Raw genomic sequence first — 17,687 nt, 5'->3', positions numbered from 1 at the left:
ATATTGGCATGAGTGCTAATGCAGTGTACTCTGACTAAGAGAGCTCCACCTTGAGATTCATAACATGCCTTCACGCACCTTGCTTCAGTTGACACAGAGGATGCATAGCACTTTTCTGCCCTCAGAGATGCGAGGTCCTGGGGTGGGGGAACAGGTAGCTTAAACTAGTGGTCCAAATAAAATTCATCTCAGGTTTGAAATGCAAGCAAAGGTAACTAAGTATGTATTTTGCCTGTTCTCCCAACAAGCAATGAATTAACGTAGAAGGGAACAGGTTGGTTGTAGATCCGAGGGTGTCCTCACAAGGGATGAAAATACTGACTTCAGATACCTCTGAGGCACTGAATTCCCAAGCAACACCAATAATCTTATTAGGACTATAACAAGAAGGGCCCAGGGTAACACTGAAGATTATCAAGATGAAAATTAATAGAAATTGATCCTGGGTGGATTTTGAAGAGCATGACAATCTTGATTCCCTTCAGCTTGAATAGCCTATAATAAAGGGATAAGGACATGCAATAACAACTAAGATGGTACAAACCTGAAGTCAAGAACCTAGTCCACTTAAATAAGAGCATCTAATGTAACTATCTTCAGTAAGGGCAACAGCAGGCTCTCCACAGAGATGGCTGGAGTACCCTAACAGTAGGCAGTACAGTAGTGGGATACAGTACCCTAAGAGAAACAGATCTGGCAGAAAAGCATTGATAGTATGAAACTAGAAGCCAAAATTATTTTAAAAAGGCAGGAGCAATCTGGGTCATGCATAATCTATCCATCCTTCCATTTGAATTACTCAAACCACAGCAGGTTATGTCCTTCATTTTCCTGTTTCATGGAATCAGGAAGGTGCCCAACAAGGAATCTCTGGGCACTTCCTTTCCAAAACCAAAGCAAAATGACTTCAGAGTATGTCCAGACCTTGAAAGTGGCCTCGAGATCTCCCCTCCAATCTCTTACCTTGAAGCAAATGTGATTGTTTTTAAAACTATGTCAGAAGATAGGCCGTGGCAGGGCAATCTGATGCCAGCCTGACATATCAAGCCCAAGTTCAGTTCATTTTCCAAGACATGGAAAGACAGAAACAACTGAATATCATAACAGCATTTTAGGCCAGAAATTAAGTATACATCACTATGTCCAAGCATATTAAAATAAGTTCCAAACCTGCGTTTCCAATCACATTTGAAAGAGAACCACAAGACAGACTTCTACTTGAGCCAGGACCCAGCTAGCTGATAGATGAACATGTTCTGACTCTCTATGCTCAAAATAGCTCATCTTCCTATTGAAATACTACAAAGGACCTGTAAAGCACTACCTCTCCTCACTCCAGAACCAGAAAAAAATTCTGTATTTTGAACAGGGTCCCTGAGGTCCCCAAGGAATGGGGAAGGTAAGAGAAGGGACTAGAGCATAGTAAAGTGCAACTCTCAGAGACCACGTCTTTTAAGCGCTTTTGATTTTTTTTTTTAAAGACTCACAGAAGCATGTTAGGCTTTTTCTAAAAGGGGAAGCAAGGTAATGAAGACAGACACAATAGAAACAAGAGAAAAATGCAAAGATAATAGCTCTCAATGCCTGTATAAAAATGCTGAGAAGATGAAACAGGACAGAAGCAGCTAGGAAAGCTGACAGCCTGGGTTTGCTGTAACCTCTCTTTCTCCTACAGTCAGGAGGACTGCTGCACAGAGCAGAGAAGAGAATGACACATCAAAAGGTGCGATGTGAAGGAGCTCAATGTTTTCAATCCCGCTTGTACTTGGAAGAGTCCTCAATGGCTCAAGTTCTCAATCATCAGTTACACTCAGCCCCTTGAAAGGCAGATCCAAGAATCAGTCTTCTCCTTTGACAACCCAGTAGCAAACAATTGTGCAATGTTGCATGAAGTTAGATTAGCTGCTAGCATCCAAGCAGCCTAATCTGTTGCACCTGCACTCACCTGGGCAGATTCCTTGCATGAAACTGAACTCTTAACAACATGCAAGAAAAACTTTTCTAGAGCAGGATCTCTCCAATGTCCTCCATATTCTGCACAATCTTACTAGGACATATTTGCCAAAAATGCATGTTATTACCATGCTTCAGGCAAGGATAGTCTAATGAATAAACCTGTTTTCAGTGAATGCGAGCACTGATACTTTGCTGCACATTTAGCTTGCTCCATCCTCCTCTAGGATTGGAAACTATTTTGTTTCTCTCTCCGTCTTCTGCTTCTACTGTTTCCTCCTCCAACAGCAAACACTAATAAGAAAGATGTGAAGGTATTAAAGAGGGTCATCTCCAGTCCCTATGAGACTTGAAGCTTGTCATACATGCTCCTGGCAGGTGGTCTGCTGCAGGCTGCAAAATAAACACTTCCGATTTAGAGAACTTTTCTAGTAGAATCTCACCATTCCCAGATACTTTCCAGATGTAGTCAAAAAAGACTCTAAAATCATCTAGCTGGACAGGAGATATACCAGGTTCTCTCAATGGAGTCAAGGAGGCCTCTCTGACTTGGAGTAATCCCTCCCAGTCAAAGACTGCCAAGAGGAATAAACCCAGCAGACCATACAGCACACACTGTCTCTTGCAACATCCTCCTGCTGCACTTTGCAAAAATCCAGGCCTCCAATACAGGCCGCTACAGAGATCAGGGAGGTGAGTTGAGTGTGCAGATGCCAGTGCAGGTAACACCTGGTGGCTCTGACAACACAAGAACACAGCATCACTAAAAATCCACAATGTCTCTTAAGACCGAAGTTACCAGGGATTTATATACATTAAACACTTGACACACTGAACTCCTACTGTATATGTAGATGAAAATTCATAACTTAGGTGGCTTTGCTGTGCTTTTAACCATGAAATTTGCATCTTTTTTTATTTGCGTGAATTAGGATGACATTCACAGTGATTCAAAGTACAAATTTTAAAAAAAAAAATTGCCTACCAAGTCAATGCCAGGCAGTATCTAACTGATCACTAGACAAAGCAGAAAACCTGTCAAGGGTGATTCTGAGCACGCTTTAATTTCAAATTGCCCCTTCAGGGGACTAGTCCAGGCACACTAGGCAGCTGAGCTAGGAGCCAATGGTGGTGCAAATATTTACTGTAATTAACTATACATAGAGGCAAGCTGATAACAGAGCCGGCCATACACATGCACATTTTCATCCCATACAGGAGATTTCCTAGTGCTGCTGAAATGTTTGGCACACATACCTTGGGAGAACATATCAGTATTAAGAGAACCTACTGTATCCTGGGTAACTGGAGAAGTTGCCAAATTTCCACAATAGGTTTTTGAATACACAGTACATACTGCTGAGTTTAAGGAAAAGAACAGCTTACACTTAACCTGTCTTAATCCTTATAGTATCAGTTTTCCACCTTCAGAGCCACTTGTCAACAGCTGTGACATAAGCAATATTATTCCCCTTTTATGGTTTGAGAAATTGATTCAAAAAGATGAAGCAACTTGCTGAAAGCACGAGTCCACTGCCAGACAGGAACTCTTCGGCATTTATCAATACAGAACCTATATTCAGGTGCCAGGTAACATGTGCTGCTCACTTCATACTTCTGAAGGCTGTTAGGCAACACTGGTCTAAGCCATCAGTTTCCAAACGGGAGGTACAGTCACTCAATAGCAGCAGACATGCTAGTTCTCACAGCAAGCATTGCTATTGCTTTCATCAAGTCAGCACAGCACAGTACAACTAAAGCCTCTTTCTATGGCGATCACAGATCCCCTGTTCCAAATGGCGATTTCTGCATTTGGGGGAACCAGAGAGGGATCCCAAACATTCCAACATTTCACTTTTCAGTTTTAAAATAGTCTGCACCATGTTTTTCTTTGTTTGTTTTAAATGCTCTGCTGTACTTGAACACTTCACAAATCTTCCTGTTGTCTGGATTATCCATTATGTTGTCTGGATTCCTGGTTGTGACAGCCTGCTGCTCAGAGTGAAAACCACCACCATATTTTCTCTAATGATGTTACTTCCACAAGAAAACTGGAGATGCCTTAAAGTCACCATCCCTTTCAAAAATTCAACTGAAACTCTGCACCTTCTCTTTTAGCATCCATCTGAGAGCAGTTCTCCAAAGTATTCGGTGTCATTGCCTACACAAGGATTGGTGTGGGGCTTTCACTTTGGCATGTAGTTACAGCCAATGCCCAAAAAACATAAAGGAGACAATAAACCTTTGAGGAAATGTGTTTTGATATGCTAAAAATGTTCCTTTTTAAAATGAAGACAATCATTATCTAAAATATTTATTTATGGACTTTCATTCAATCTTTAAGTGCTTCAGGTGCTTTAGAAGCAAAACAAAATGATCACCAATTTATTGCCCTGTAAAGTGAAGCACTGGAATTTCCAACAACGTGCCTAACACCACAAATCCTAGGGAGCAAAAGCACTAAGAGTAGAACATACCCTGCTCACCGACTCCACTACCTTTACCATGTGTGCAAGCTATTTTATACCCTTTTCACAGTCAACTAGGCCCAGAAAGGGAAGGGGGTGGGGGGGCAGCAAATGTGTCAGAATGCAAGGTGGGGAAATGAAAAATAGCTACATCATCCACGTTAGGTATTTCTGGACTGCTTCTCATCATAACATAGGATTTATGGATCCAAACATAACAGAAATTTGGATGGAATGATACGCAACTTTCTGCTATTACAAACAGTGGAAAGAGGAGTAGTGGGATAGAGAATTTGTCTGTTTTCCTCTCCTCATATAGACATTTTAAGAATTTAATAACAGCAGTAGTAGCATAGATATAAACTCACCTGCATGAGCTGAGAGCGGTGAATGAGGCCGAGGCAGAGCTGGAGACTGGCCATTGCCCATCAAACTCTTCCTGTTGCTTGTTCTACAACTGTGTGCAAAAAGAGAAGAAAGAAGACATTAGCATCAGAAATACAACGTGTACCACACATGGACATTTTGAGATTCTGCCTCTTTGTTGCTTCACCTCCCAGTCTCCCATTAAAAATCACAGCTATTGTTTTTGTAGGCATGTCCAGGAAGTCTATGGTCATACTGGATAATGGCAAAGACAGCAGTTTCCGAAGAAAATGTACCATGGATAATTTTCAGGCTTGCGCATTTGCTGTTCTGTGCGAAGACCAGCATTCCCCTGTAGAGTCATTTACAAAGTGTTCTTCCCTGACTGAAGCTTGTTTCTCTGCCATACACTTTTTATAATATACAAAAATATACAAGCATAATGTGAAAAACAGTCTCAAGCTTAGAATCACCATTCAATGATGAAACCTACTTCTGTTGCATGAACTGTAGCTCCAAATCACATGCCACGAAGAGCAATGATTTATCAATCTGAGAATGATACAATAATTATAAATCTAATTATTGAGATGAATTTCACATCTGTGCCTTTTGTCAACGGAACAGATGATGTCTAAGAAGATGAATGCATTTTTTTACTCATACATTTTTCATCTGCAAAGCCACTAATTTCCCATATCACAAGATCATTAGGCGAGATAAATAGTAAATTAACGCATCTATTAAACTTGGGAAAGGAGGTATTTTTTTTAAATACATCATACAGTTTTTAAATATTTGTTGGCAGAAGTGTTTTTCTTTTTTCCTCTTTCTGCTATAATGTATATTCTCACAAACGCAAATCCCCAACACTGCAAACATTCACGCACAAGGAAAAGAGTATCTTGAAGTCAGAGAGATCATAACTGTGTATAAACTTAAGTGCATATGCTGACATTTACAGCACTGCAATCAGAATTTTCTTCTGTAAAGGTTTAGAAAAGCTCAAAACCACTAGAGGAGGAAAAATTCATACATAAAACCATTTCATTAACACAGTGGGTTCCAACAGAAGCAGATTCAGATCATATCTGTAGATGCCTCCAAAGGTGAATTTTGTAATGTTATGATCTCTATATAACAGCCAGAAAGCAAGACTGATTAGTCTTGATATGGTGTAAGTTGAATAAAATGCAAAAGAAAGGATGGCGTTTAATAGCATAAACAGCTAAGTAAAACAGATTCAAAAGTAATCCAAAGTAATACTGAAAACAAGGAAAATAAAAAAGAAAAAGGCAGCAGAAATATTGAGTATGAAAGCAGTATAGAAGATACTTGCAACATGCAAAAAAAGTCAAACACTAAGACCACTCTCCTCTTGAAAAAATGTTTTGTGAAGCAGCATGAGTGCCATTGCCAACTATTTAATGGGTTAATGCAAAGTTCATTTGCATGAATTACACAATGAATTGCCATATCACTTAATTATTAAAATCAATTAAACAATAAGTTAACTCATAAGTATATACTTATTACTGCAGATCTATGTAAGAGAAGAAAGCATGAAATGATTGCAAGATTCACATTTACAGCACTGGAAAAGTCAAAACTTAAGCATACACTGCAATTTCTAAGCTGAATAAACAGGGAGAACTTTTTAAATGTGAAATTATATACCTGTGTTTTTAGGCATCTGTCTAGATTAAGCTCAGCTTTCTACAAGTATTTTTAACATACTCAGCACTTAATCTACTTTTTAAATGAGGGAACTTGAGCAAATACTCCAAATTTCATTAGACAACAATTTCAAAGTCATATTGTTTCCCCCCCATCTCTAAATTTTGTCCAGCTGAAGAGTCATATTCAATTCTTCTCCTATCTAAGAATGGTCCAAATTCTTCCTTTTGGCTTCATGCAACGTCACTGCATTTTTGGTAACTTTTCTTGTATCATACTATGACAAGCCTCATTTTATCTGCTACACTTGTTTTTAAAAGCTGGAATAACTGTTTCTTTGCAATTCTCCAATCTAAAATTGAACCCAGTAGAAACTTTTGGTATTCCTTAGACATTTGTTAAAGGACACACAGATTGCATCTATCCACAATGATGTGACGGTATCACTACAGCATCTGTGGTGCAGGCTGGGGTTAAGAGACCCCGTTATGTGACCTTAAAGCAGCTTTGCGTGGCTGAAGTTTGGCATCTAAAGGATCACCACATCTCCTCTCACAAGGAGGGAATACATTTTAAGCATCTAATCCCTGGGTATGTTCTCAGCAAAACAAACATTACTTTCAACAAGTTCCAGGCACCCTTCACTGATTTTGCTACAAAGATTGTCCCAGATACAGGTTTATGAGTATTGTTTGCCCTTATCTGTAGAAATTGAGAGTTTTATCTCTTTTGCCAGAATTTCCTATGTAAATAAATGACTGCCTTGTATTCACTTTTACATTAAAATTCAAATTTCACATTCTTCAGGTGAAGTTAGTGCAATACCTTTCACAAATCATTATCAAAGATATCTAATTCAAGTTATCTTGATTTTTTGTGGGGTTGTTTTTAAGAATTATTTCTGGGGAGTGTGATGGCATTACCTTCAATATCAAGACCTTACGTAATGAGAAAACTTTCCCCCAACTGCCATTTCAAAAAATCTTTGTTATTTGCTCAGATGTGGCTGTAGCTGTATGGAGAATTTATCTTTTATCACACACAAATGAAATGTTCTATTGAGAAATAGAAAATAAAAAACATGAAGTCTCCTCTATTTGTCTTACCAGTACGGTAAGATGCAAATCACTGCATGAAAGGACAAATTCATCCTAGAGCTCTCGCTGTAGCTTTGTTTTTTCGGGTCTGTTTCACAAAGATTTTGAAATGATGTTATCCATCCTGTATAATCTGTGAAACACAACTCCTTCCCCAAAATAATACTATTATAGGACAGGCTTTTTGTGGGTGAAAAAAAAATATTCAGGGAACCTTGAAAGATGATCTAAGCTGCTAGCACACCGCAAATGGGAAGCAGGGTCGCACTAAGAAGTATCAAAGCATTACTTACTGAACTGTATTTAGCCTTGAAAGAGCAATCTTCTGTACACAAAAGAATCTCAGAAGTTAAAGCCATTCAGCAGACAAAATCGTTTTTCCTAGGTCTCTGAACACATCGAGTAACTTTCCCCTTCTATTGTCTTCATAAAACTATTATTCTCCCATTCAAATCTGACAAGATAAACCAACTGCTAAGAGGCAGCCCTGAAAGAGAGCTTCTTTGTCTGCAGGAAAGTTATAGCAGTGCAGGAACAGTCTACAGGGATTGTAACTTAGGGAAACATAAAACTTGGTAAACCACAGAGCGCTACACCCTCAAAATGCAATTCTCTAAGCCTTGGATTTCATGTTGTGATCAGGTTGCGTGGCACAGAGAAGAGACTAGCAAGCCAGGCAGCAGATACAACACAGAGTTTAGAGCACTGAAAAAAAGGAGAAAGAAAAACATCTTTTTCCAAGGAGAAGAAGAGAGTAGGGGAGAACAAAGGAAAAAAAGATCAGTCACGTTCAACAATAATTAAACTTTGGGGTGCACACAAAACTTGAACAGCATAGAAAGTTTACATTTTTTGCCCTTTGTCTTCTCTACCCCAGGAAGATCCTTCCTGGACTTCAGTCTGTTGCCCACAATTTAAAGTGGCAGTCCTGGATCTGGAAGTAGCTGGCATTACACTGTTATCAGCAGTACCCTGGACTACTGGCACTGTTCCTTATCTTGGAATCCAATTCATAATTTCCTATTTGGTTTCCAAATCCCCCACAGACAGGTTCTGCCTTACCTCCTGGCTCTCCACCACTGACAAACCTGCCCACGCACACCTCTCCTCCCTATCCTGACTTCTCACCACGTCTCATTGCTGGGGAATTCCTCCTTCACCCCAGCACCAGTATCAGGCCAAACATACTAACCTCCGAGTCACTTCTCCTCCTCCAGCTGCTACAGATGATCAACGCTTCCCATGAGAAGTAGTCATGATAAAACAAACAGAGGACACTACATAAAGAGTACTTTGTGCTCAACTTTATTAATCACAAAGCAAAGATGAACTACAGCTGCTGAAAGATGCAATCCAGTTGCATGAAGCTTGATTACCTTGCTCCTTAAATAGCCACAATTCTTCCCGTATCAGGCAAAAGCCATTTGGGCAGAGATGACAGAAACTGCTAGATTGAAACCAGCAGAGCACAAGACGAAAGTACTAGTATGGCCATTAAAATGGAACTACACTCCACAAGCTCTTGGAAACACTAAATAGAATAAAAAGTTGAAGCAGAAATCCAGTTCTTCTAGGACAGGCAGTACTTCATCCAGAGCTGAAATATTAAATGCAGGTTTCCTGATAAAGTAATCAAGAAATGGCAAAAATTGCGAGAGGTATGCACTGAAATCTAAGTTTCTTCCTCAGAATGAGGGCTAATATGTGAGCAAATTACTGGCAGTAAAGGTTAATTGCTTTGTTTTTTTTCCAAAAAAGTAGGGAAAGAAGGCTATATTGACAGAGTTTACCACTTGCCATGTTTTTCATGGGAAATTTGGCATCTGCTTTAATAATTTATAATTATTTCATTTCAACATCCTCAATTATTAATATTTACACTTGTAATGAAGATGGATTTGGACTGTAAGCTATTATGACAGTTCACCAGCTTTCACAAGCTATGCTGAGCACAGCACTACTCTGCAACACAGCTTCTTAATTTTGCTATCAGTGTAATACACTGCTTTAGCTGAAGGTAAAGATTAGAAGGGGACTCCTCCTATTTTAAGAGCAGCTGCAAACAAAATGTTTTATTTGCTAATACAAGTGCAGAGAAAATAAGCTATTGCCATACCCAGAATGCAAAGCCTGACCACATAGACACAAAAGACTAATAATGCAAGACCAGCACTCCCATAAAGGCTCTAGGGATAGAAAAGGTGGTTCTAATTTCTCTGGTGTTAAAATTGCATAGCTGAAAACTACCTCAGGAGGAACATGCTGTCCCTAGCAAGACTTCAGATGTGGCCACTTTGTTTATACAGGAAAGTTAAATTTAAGTTATATTTCAGTTATCTTTACCTCGTTATGAAGCTAGCTAACCTATTACTTCACAGTTACTTCTTATCTTCATGAACAGCAACACTGAAGAGTCACTGTACACAGCACTGACTTAAAAAAAATTAAAACATTTAAAGTAAGGAATTTAGCTTTTGTTTTAGGTTTTTTGTTTTTATTTTGTTTTTAAAGAAAAAGAAGCCTTTTGCATTAAAAAGCAGTTTGGCAAGTATTTCCAAGCTCTCCAGAAGCCAGGCAAGTTCTGTGGTACATTAACTCGAATGAATGCAAAAACCAGCTGCCATGAAGAGATGACGCACACTGATACTGCAGCAGCTTCCTTGTCAAAAGAAGCCTTTAACCTTGTATTTGATGAAGCATCTCCTGACCTAGAAAGTCAAAGTAACACATGGCCTGCAGCCAATTGTAGTTTCACACCTAGATCGCTTTATAAAAGAAAATGAATCAACCAAGAATATTCCTCTCTATATATTATTTGTTGCTGCCCTGTTCTACCCTATAGCTAAGAGAGACTGAAGAATAAGGAAGCAAAGGTTTACAACTTTGAGAGATATTTCCTAGACTGAAGTAGGTAAATTCTCAAGGTGCTACAATCATTGAGAAAAATGTGCAAACCATCTGAATGCAAGTGAAATATACCTCAGTAACACCCAGAATTTTCTTTTGTTTCTTTTAACGGCTTTCGATGCTCCACACTCATATCCATTTAGTATCACCTAGCATTATTTTCTAATGTATTTTTACTAGATTATATGTCTGCATATATACTTTCCAAATTTGGTGCATGCATATAGATATGTATATAAGCATATACATATATATTCATATTTATATGTATAAAATATATCCATATATTTTTATATAAAAATATATACATAAAATCTTATATTTAAAACATTACGCATACAGCCAAACATTCTTTTTATTATATATCCCACTCTCTGTAAGGAATTATTCCGTATCAGTCTTCAACAAGCTGGGAAAAAAAAGGGTCTTGGGATTTAAAATTTAACTGTTGTAATGTAGGGATTCAGGTTTTACTCTTGTATTTAAGGTTTAGTCAACTTAACCGAGGCCAGTTTTAGTCTGAAGAAATGAGAGTGCTGTCAAAACATAATGAACATGACACACCAAGATGAAGTACACAGCTGCTGGCAGCCCTAGTTTGGCACAGTTTGTCCTGAATCTTTGCAACACTACAGTGAGCATTTCAGTTTTGGCTACTGGCCAGGTATGCATGGACAGTAAGCTAAGGGTCCTCTCTAGGTACTCACGCATTTGTGTCCAACACCTTTTTCCCTGCCATTACTACCACCTACCAGCATGCCACCATGCCACCAGAACTTCATCTTTCTGCAACCATACAAGAGGAGACCTCAGCCTTTTTCTTCATGTTTCTAAAAAAAAAAATCTACAAGGAAATAAAATTTAAAATTCAACCAACTGGACGCACAATCACCCTCTGCATGGACTGCCTAAAGGGTTCAAACGCATGCAAGAAGGCATCATTGCAAAAATATCTGCCAAGAAAAATCACAGAATTGCAAAAATATCTGCCAAATCTCTGCTGTTCAGACCTGAGGAAGACTGTCACAAAGACAGACTTCTTACACTGTAGAAGGCCTCTCAGTCTCCATCCCTCCAGTGTATTACAAAACAAATAAACAGGTTCTTCACTAAGCTTTCTCAACCGTACTTGCTAACTCGATATGTGTTCAGTGTATTCAACTCCAGTGACTGCTCTCACTTTTACTCTAAGCAATTTTGATCCATAATTTTTCTTCTTCTCACACAGGAGAAAATCAGTAGTTTCAAGAAATCTGAATCTCTTCTACAGAAGTAAAATGGTGTACTTCTATCTGTTCTGTTCCTTCCTAAAACAACTAATTCAATTTTAACTTGTTATAGAGATGAATATTTAATTATGTAACATAAAAAAGAGTATTAAGCTAACTACTAACTCCATAGCTGTACAATATTTGTAAAATAGCTGCATACAAGAAAAAGTCTGTAATGCACACAAAGTGGGCAGGCAGCGGAGAGCAGACAAAAAGAACGCTCAGGATCATAAACCAGCCCACTGCGCAATTCTGCTTCATTATCCACAAAATGCAGGTTTTGCATCTTCATATCATACAACCTATTGAGAACACACTGATGAGATCATTTAAATCCCACTGCTTCTTGAATTTCTTTTTTAATCTTATTTGTGTTCTGGGAAAGGACATAAACCAAGTTACTAGGTGAACAAGCACGTTTGCTATCATACTGATATATATAACTAAATTCCTCAATGCACAAGTATTACTCTTTCAAAATAGGTAAGTAGGAAGCTAGTACCATAAGTAGAGGAAAAATACACAGCGCTGGCCTAAATTATGTTTAAGTATGATTGTCTTTATTCTACATAATTCAGGAGATGCAAAAAAAGCAGAAACACCTCACTGGAAAAAAAAAAAATAATAATCAGGAGCCACAGTGATGGGTTTATAATATTTAAAAAGTTCTATCTTAAAAAAAAGTGTCATACATCACACCTGTGAAGATCAAAGCGTCAATAGTTTGGAGATGTTAACCAAATGAAGTAGTGCCTTGACTTCCATAGTAGATAACCCTGCAGAAACCATTTGCATTAGACAAGAAATACCCTATTTACTGGAGCACTGCCTGTCAAGGCTGCAGCACAGACAGGAGGTTTAAAAACACAGGTCTCACTGCGCTCTTGGCCATCCCCAGCAGTTTGGCATTAACACAGATCACTCCAGATTTTGACTCTAAGACTACAACCTCCCAGTGCATCTCTTGGGATAAGAGGATACAGCCAGATACTTCTTATCATGTTGTGGTGGTCAGACTGGGGGCAGGATGTTTCTCACTCCGACCCCTTGCTTGTTGTTAACAGCTTGGGAGAAACTGGGGCAGTGTGGGGAGCAGAGGGAGGTGAGTCAGGGCTGCTGGATGCCGTTCACTGCTGCTGCTCCCTCCCAAGCCTCCACTCCACCTCTGGCTGGAGTGCTCTCTGTCAGGCTGTAGTGTAGACACTATCACAGGTGGTGCTTGCCGCTGGCTCTGTCCCCAGTTCAGGAGCTAGGCTGGTGCCCCGTGGCTGCTGCTGCTGCTTACAACACCAAGAAGTCAGACTCAGGCGAGGAGGTAGCTGGGGGATGTCCTCCTCACCCTTCCCCTCCCAGCTGAAGTTAAGGTATAGAGCATGAGCCTTTTCCACACTTACACTGAACAGAGCAGCCCATCTACTGGCAATTTTTACCCAGTCTGGCCCTTAAAAAAACCCCAAACAAAACCAATAAACAAACAGGTCCTGTTCCAGCCGTATTTCCTTTGAAGAACATCCATCCAGACTCAAGAACTAACCACAGCAAATTCCCCAGGCCATTTCAGTACTGCAAGGGAGCCAAGCATATACCGTGAGCTTTCTGTAACTCTGGTTGAAACTGAGGCCAGCATAGTTCAGAATTAAGATAAAACGTAGGAGTGTCTCCAAACTACAGACAGAAGACCTGTTTATCCAGATACCTACCACAGTGAAACCCTGTCCACCTTCTCCCCAGCTTTCTCATTCTGTTTTCCACCTAGACCTACCACCTCTTGGCTTTCTTTGCTTTTTCCTTGCTGCTGGTTGTTCCCAACAACAACAGCTCTGAGCACCACTGTTCATAACCCACCATATATCATGGAATTAGTGGGCCAGAATGATAAGCCAGACAGACCTCCTCATAGTGTTGAAAGCATTCCCCAAACAGCATGGAGAGTAGCTTTAGGGAGTGTTTCTCTTGGCCAAAAGAGTGTGCATGGTGTCAATACTCAATAAAGTCTCAAAGGGTTAAAGTCTGCCATGGTCTGAAATTATCACATGGTTATACATGCGGCCAGCCTAGAAAGTCTGGTGCCTCGGTAGATGTCTAGGAGGCACCTCAGAAACGACTGATCCATTTCCATTTGAGGGAAGGCAAGAAGAAATTATTTAGTCTGCTCTGCTTCTTGCTACAGAAGTTGTGCTTCATCTTCTTTTCAACCTCCACAATTTGTTTGTACCTGTCAAAATAATTTATGTTGCCAAGGCCACTTTCACATAAAAGGTATCAGAGGCTTATTAAAACAAAAGTCTGCACAGTACCCTTTATCACATAAAACACTGTCTGCTCTGCACTGCACTCCAGAGACTCTCCCCATGAGAAAATCCACTAAAAGACAAACTCTTAGAAATATTTTTCCCCACATTATTTCACAATTTTTTAGGACAGTTTTGAGCTGTTTTTTTAATCCCTCCTCCCACCCCCTTTTCCTAATAATCATGAAGAAGTACAACTAAACTAATCATATCCTAAAATTCAAGAGTAGGAAACTGGGAGCTGCCTGAAATAGAGATTTTACATGGTTTCACTTTCAAACCCAGTAGTTCTCTTCTGGTTTAACCCCTAAAATAATTTATATTTATACCTGACTCCTTTCTCCTATAATTAAATAGTAACAATTCATTTTTACTCGAAAGAGTAGTGAGTCCAGACAGGACTGCTTCTTTCCTCCCTTGCTACATTTGGTAGCTCTCAACCTCTCAAAACTATGAGGGAGCACATGATGATTAAATGTGTTGTCTTTAAACCTTTAGCAAACATTACCAAAGACCTAAGGGGTGAACGGGTAAGACAATGCCGCAGCAATGCACCTGAATGAAGAAAAACTACATTCCCAGATCAAACCTACTAGGAACAAAAGAGTCTGAATTTTTTTATTCCTACCTGGGCAGGATCCTAAAGCTAAAAGATACTTTTTCATATCAACGTTTATTTTCTGACTGAAAAGTAAAATACTTACAGACTAACTGCTAAATAACTTACTCTCCCTTGCTACAAAGGATCTAAGACATTAAGAAAGTTGCTAAAAACTTCTACAAGCCATCTGCATCTTCATTTTCCTATTTTAAAAACACAGTTGTGCAAATTATAGCTTGTATTGGATCTTAAAAGACTTTGATTATTCCTAGCTCGTTGTCGATGACTATTCCTGGGAGACTTCTGCCTTTTTTAGAGTCATGATTCTTCTGAAACTTTAACTTTTTAGTTAATTCACACCAAAAAAGATAAAGATTATAGCTCCTCTGTAAATAATCACATCCAAAAAGCAAGCCGCATGCATGGTGTATGCGCGCACCTGTACATCTATAACTTTAATTTTCTGGCAGAAGGTGGTCTACAACAAGAGAATGCTAGAACAGAAAAATTAAAAGAACACTGAACTAAATTTTTGAAAAATGTTGTATGAGCCTCATTTCATTACTCACTACTTCAGTGCAACTTTTTCACGGCACTACACAACCAGGACTAAACAGAACAAAAGCAAAATAGAGTTTAATAGGACAAAAAAATGAAAGAAATTACATGATATTAAAATAAAAGTCTGTAAACTCACTCAAAGGAAAAATAAGAAAAAATAAAATAAAAAAACCCTTTCCTTTGTCTTCTCTCATAAATATCCTGACCTCACCTTTTCGTCTTAAGAACAAGCTTAAGCAAATGATTCAACTATGGCTCGTTTTCAAATTGTGTTACTCAGAGGAGGATCTTTGCCTTAGACCTGAAAGATGTGTATGTGATTTTTAACACAACATTTTTGGGAAGGCATGACACTAGTCCAGCTCTTAAATGCCACTGTTCTCTTTGGAGACACTTAGTTGATGACACCTCCACCTTGACTGGCAGAGATGGCAGCCAGTATACTAGAAAAAGCCCTTCATCTCTCCTGTAAAAGGTGCCATAAGCATACTGGGGACATCATATTTCCAGTGCCTTGGAGGAAGCAGATACACTCATCCACAGTTCCAGCCAAGTTGCCCCAGAGCTTGCTGGACTCCTCACGAGGCAGCAGGAGAGCTGTCTGCCAGGGAATTGCCACCGCTGCTCTTCAGCGTGGGGGAGCTGCCCGGCTCCACTTCACAGCTGGGCCTGGGGCATCCCTGAGCTGGAAGGACTCAGCCTCCATCACCTGAAAAATCACTTGTGGAATAAGAAGGTGCACAAATACCAAGCCAGCAAACCTTGATGACTCTTGCACCAAAATTCCCTTTCCTACAAACTTCACATCTTCAAGAGAAACACAGTCATCAAAGAGATGACAGCCCACACATGCACGGGCATAAGCAGGGTTCACCTGTATTCACCAAAATCACTGCTGATCCCACCTAAATACATAAAGCCTATCACCATTTAAGAAGCAAATGCTTCACACAGTTTTGAAACAGAAGGAGGGACACTGAGTGCTTCCTAGTGAAGGGGCATCTTCAAGCCCCCCCCCATGTATTCCTGCCCAACTGCCAGGACCACATGATCTTTAAAAACAGCTGGAATGATGATGAAGTAGTACACCTGCACGAGCTCCTTAATTCAGCAGAACGTTTCTGAAAGTAGTTTCTGAAACAACAACAGAAACAGACTTCCTTTTGTTGTAGCAGGGGGGCTTGGGGGGGTTGGGTAGGGAAAAGCATTCAAGAATGCTAGTCACCAGCAGACATACTCTCCCAGTAACAGGAAAGTCCAGAGCACCACCATTATTTAACCTCTTGAGAGCCAGAAGTGAGGATACACATGCACAGATTGGAAAGCAACTGCAACGATGAAGCACAGTTGCTTACTGAGCATTTGACACATGAGGAAAATGAGCTTCATCCCTTCTATGGCACTTTGGCATTAACTGCAGTGGTTTATCTCTCTCTCTCCCCCCCTTTCCTCTTACATATAAGAGAGTTCCCAAAAATTTGCAATAAATGCCTAATTTTCAACTAAGCAATATAAGTTTGCACTCTTTCTTTAAAGGAATTAATGCAAATAACAGGAAAATGGTCCTGTTCCTTTTTATTTCTGAACTTTTAAAAAGTTTTTATATAACTGAAGTATCACATCTTCCATACAAGTAATAAACATTTTGCAATTAATATTCTGTACTGTCTTTTGCTTGGACATAAGTAGTCAGTAGCGTTTAAGCAGTCAGTAGCGTTTAAGCAGTTAATACACTGGAATTAAGGAAATAAAAAAACCACTTAAAATAAAAGTCACTAGTTAGGACAAAATACAGGTATTTGAAAACTATGTCCTTTACTGGTTAGGAGCCTGAATACGAACAATCAAGCAGGAGACTTTCAACCTGAAAACTATGTCTGTTTCCATAAGACCTCTGGCAGCACCACCAGTGCCCCACATTTGAGCGTGCACACATTGACTGCAGTTCAGAAAATTAGTTTGCAAACAAAAGACCCCCTCTCTTTACTGAGACCCACATTCTCCTTCCCTCCCACTGTCAGCTGACCAAAAGTTTTTAATTAAATCATAATTAAGCATCTAGAAGCATTATTGTCCGGGGGCAGGATCCTTTCATTGTGCCCATTCAGCTGTTGGTATCTGTTAAGCCTGCCAAAGAGGGCATCAATTAATGCCAGCCATGGCGGCTTTCATGAAGAGGCTGTTCAGTAGGAACCGTCCATCTGCAAAGTCATGGTGAAATGTAAGTGACCAAACACTCCATGGTCACAACGTTAAGACATACCTGCAGCCAGCAAGGTGGCATTCCCCATCAGTCATACAGAGCTATAACAAATTGAAGTCTTTTTGCCCTTCGAGCTCCCAAACACAGCTACATCCCTTTAATAGCAAAACAACAAATAAACAATATAAAAAAACCTGTATGTCTGCTCTTTCTTTTTTCCAGGTGAAAACTGAGCTTATGTAACTGACTAACAGTTGATTATTATTTTTAATTTAACAAAGCTTCATGAGAA

General features: G+C 39.5%; 1 protein-coding gene across 9 annotated transcripts in view; it reads right to left on the bottom strand.

The window, feature by feature from the left end:
* MAST4 (microtubule associated serine/threonine kinase family member 4) overlaps positions 1–17,687 on the bottom strand; it is a 313,910-nt gene that overhangs the window by 77,576 nt on the left and 218,647 nt on the right. For 8 of the 9 annotated variants that reach the window (XM_076361644.1, XM_076361652.1, XM_076361645.1 and 5 more), the window contains one exon: positions 4,790–4,878. In XM_076361644.1, coding sequence (XP_076217759.1) covers positions 4,790–4,878 — 89 coding nt within the window. Of the gene's footprint in view, positions 1–4,789; positions 4,879–5,280; positions 5,334–17,687 lie in introns of those variants that run through there. The other variant, XM_076361649.1, reaches the window with a different exon arrangement.

The sequence above is a fragment of the Aptenodytes patagonicus genome, chromosome Z (genome assembly GCF_965638725.1).
Source record: "Aptenodytes patagonicus chromosome Z, bAptPat1.pri.cur, whole genome shotgun sequence".
NCBI lineage: Eukaryota > Metazoa > Chordata > Aves > Sphenisciformes > Spheniscidae > Aptenodytes > Aptenodytes patagonicus.
Note: the sequence above shows the minus strand (reverse complement) of the source record. Positions and strands in the feature narration are given on the sequence as shown.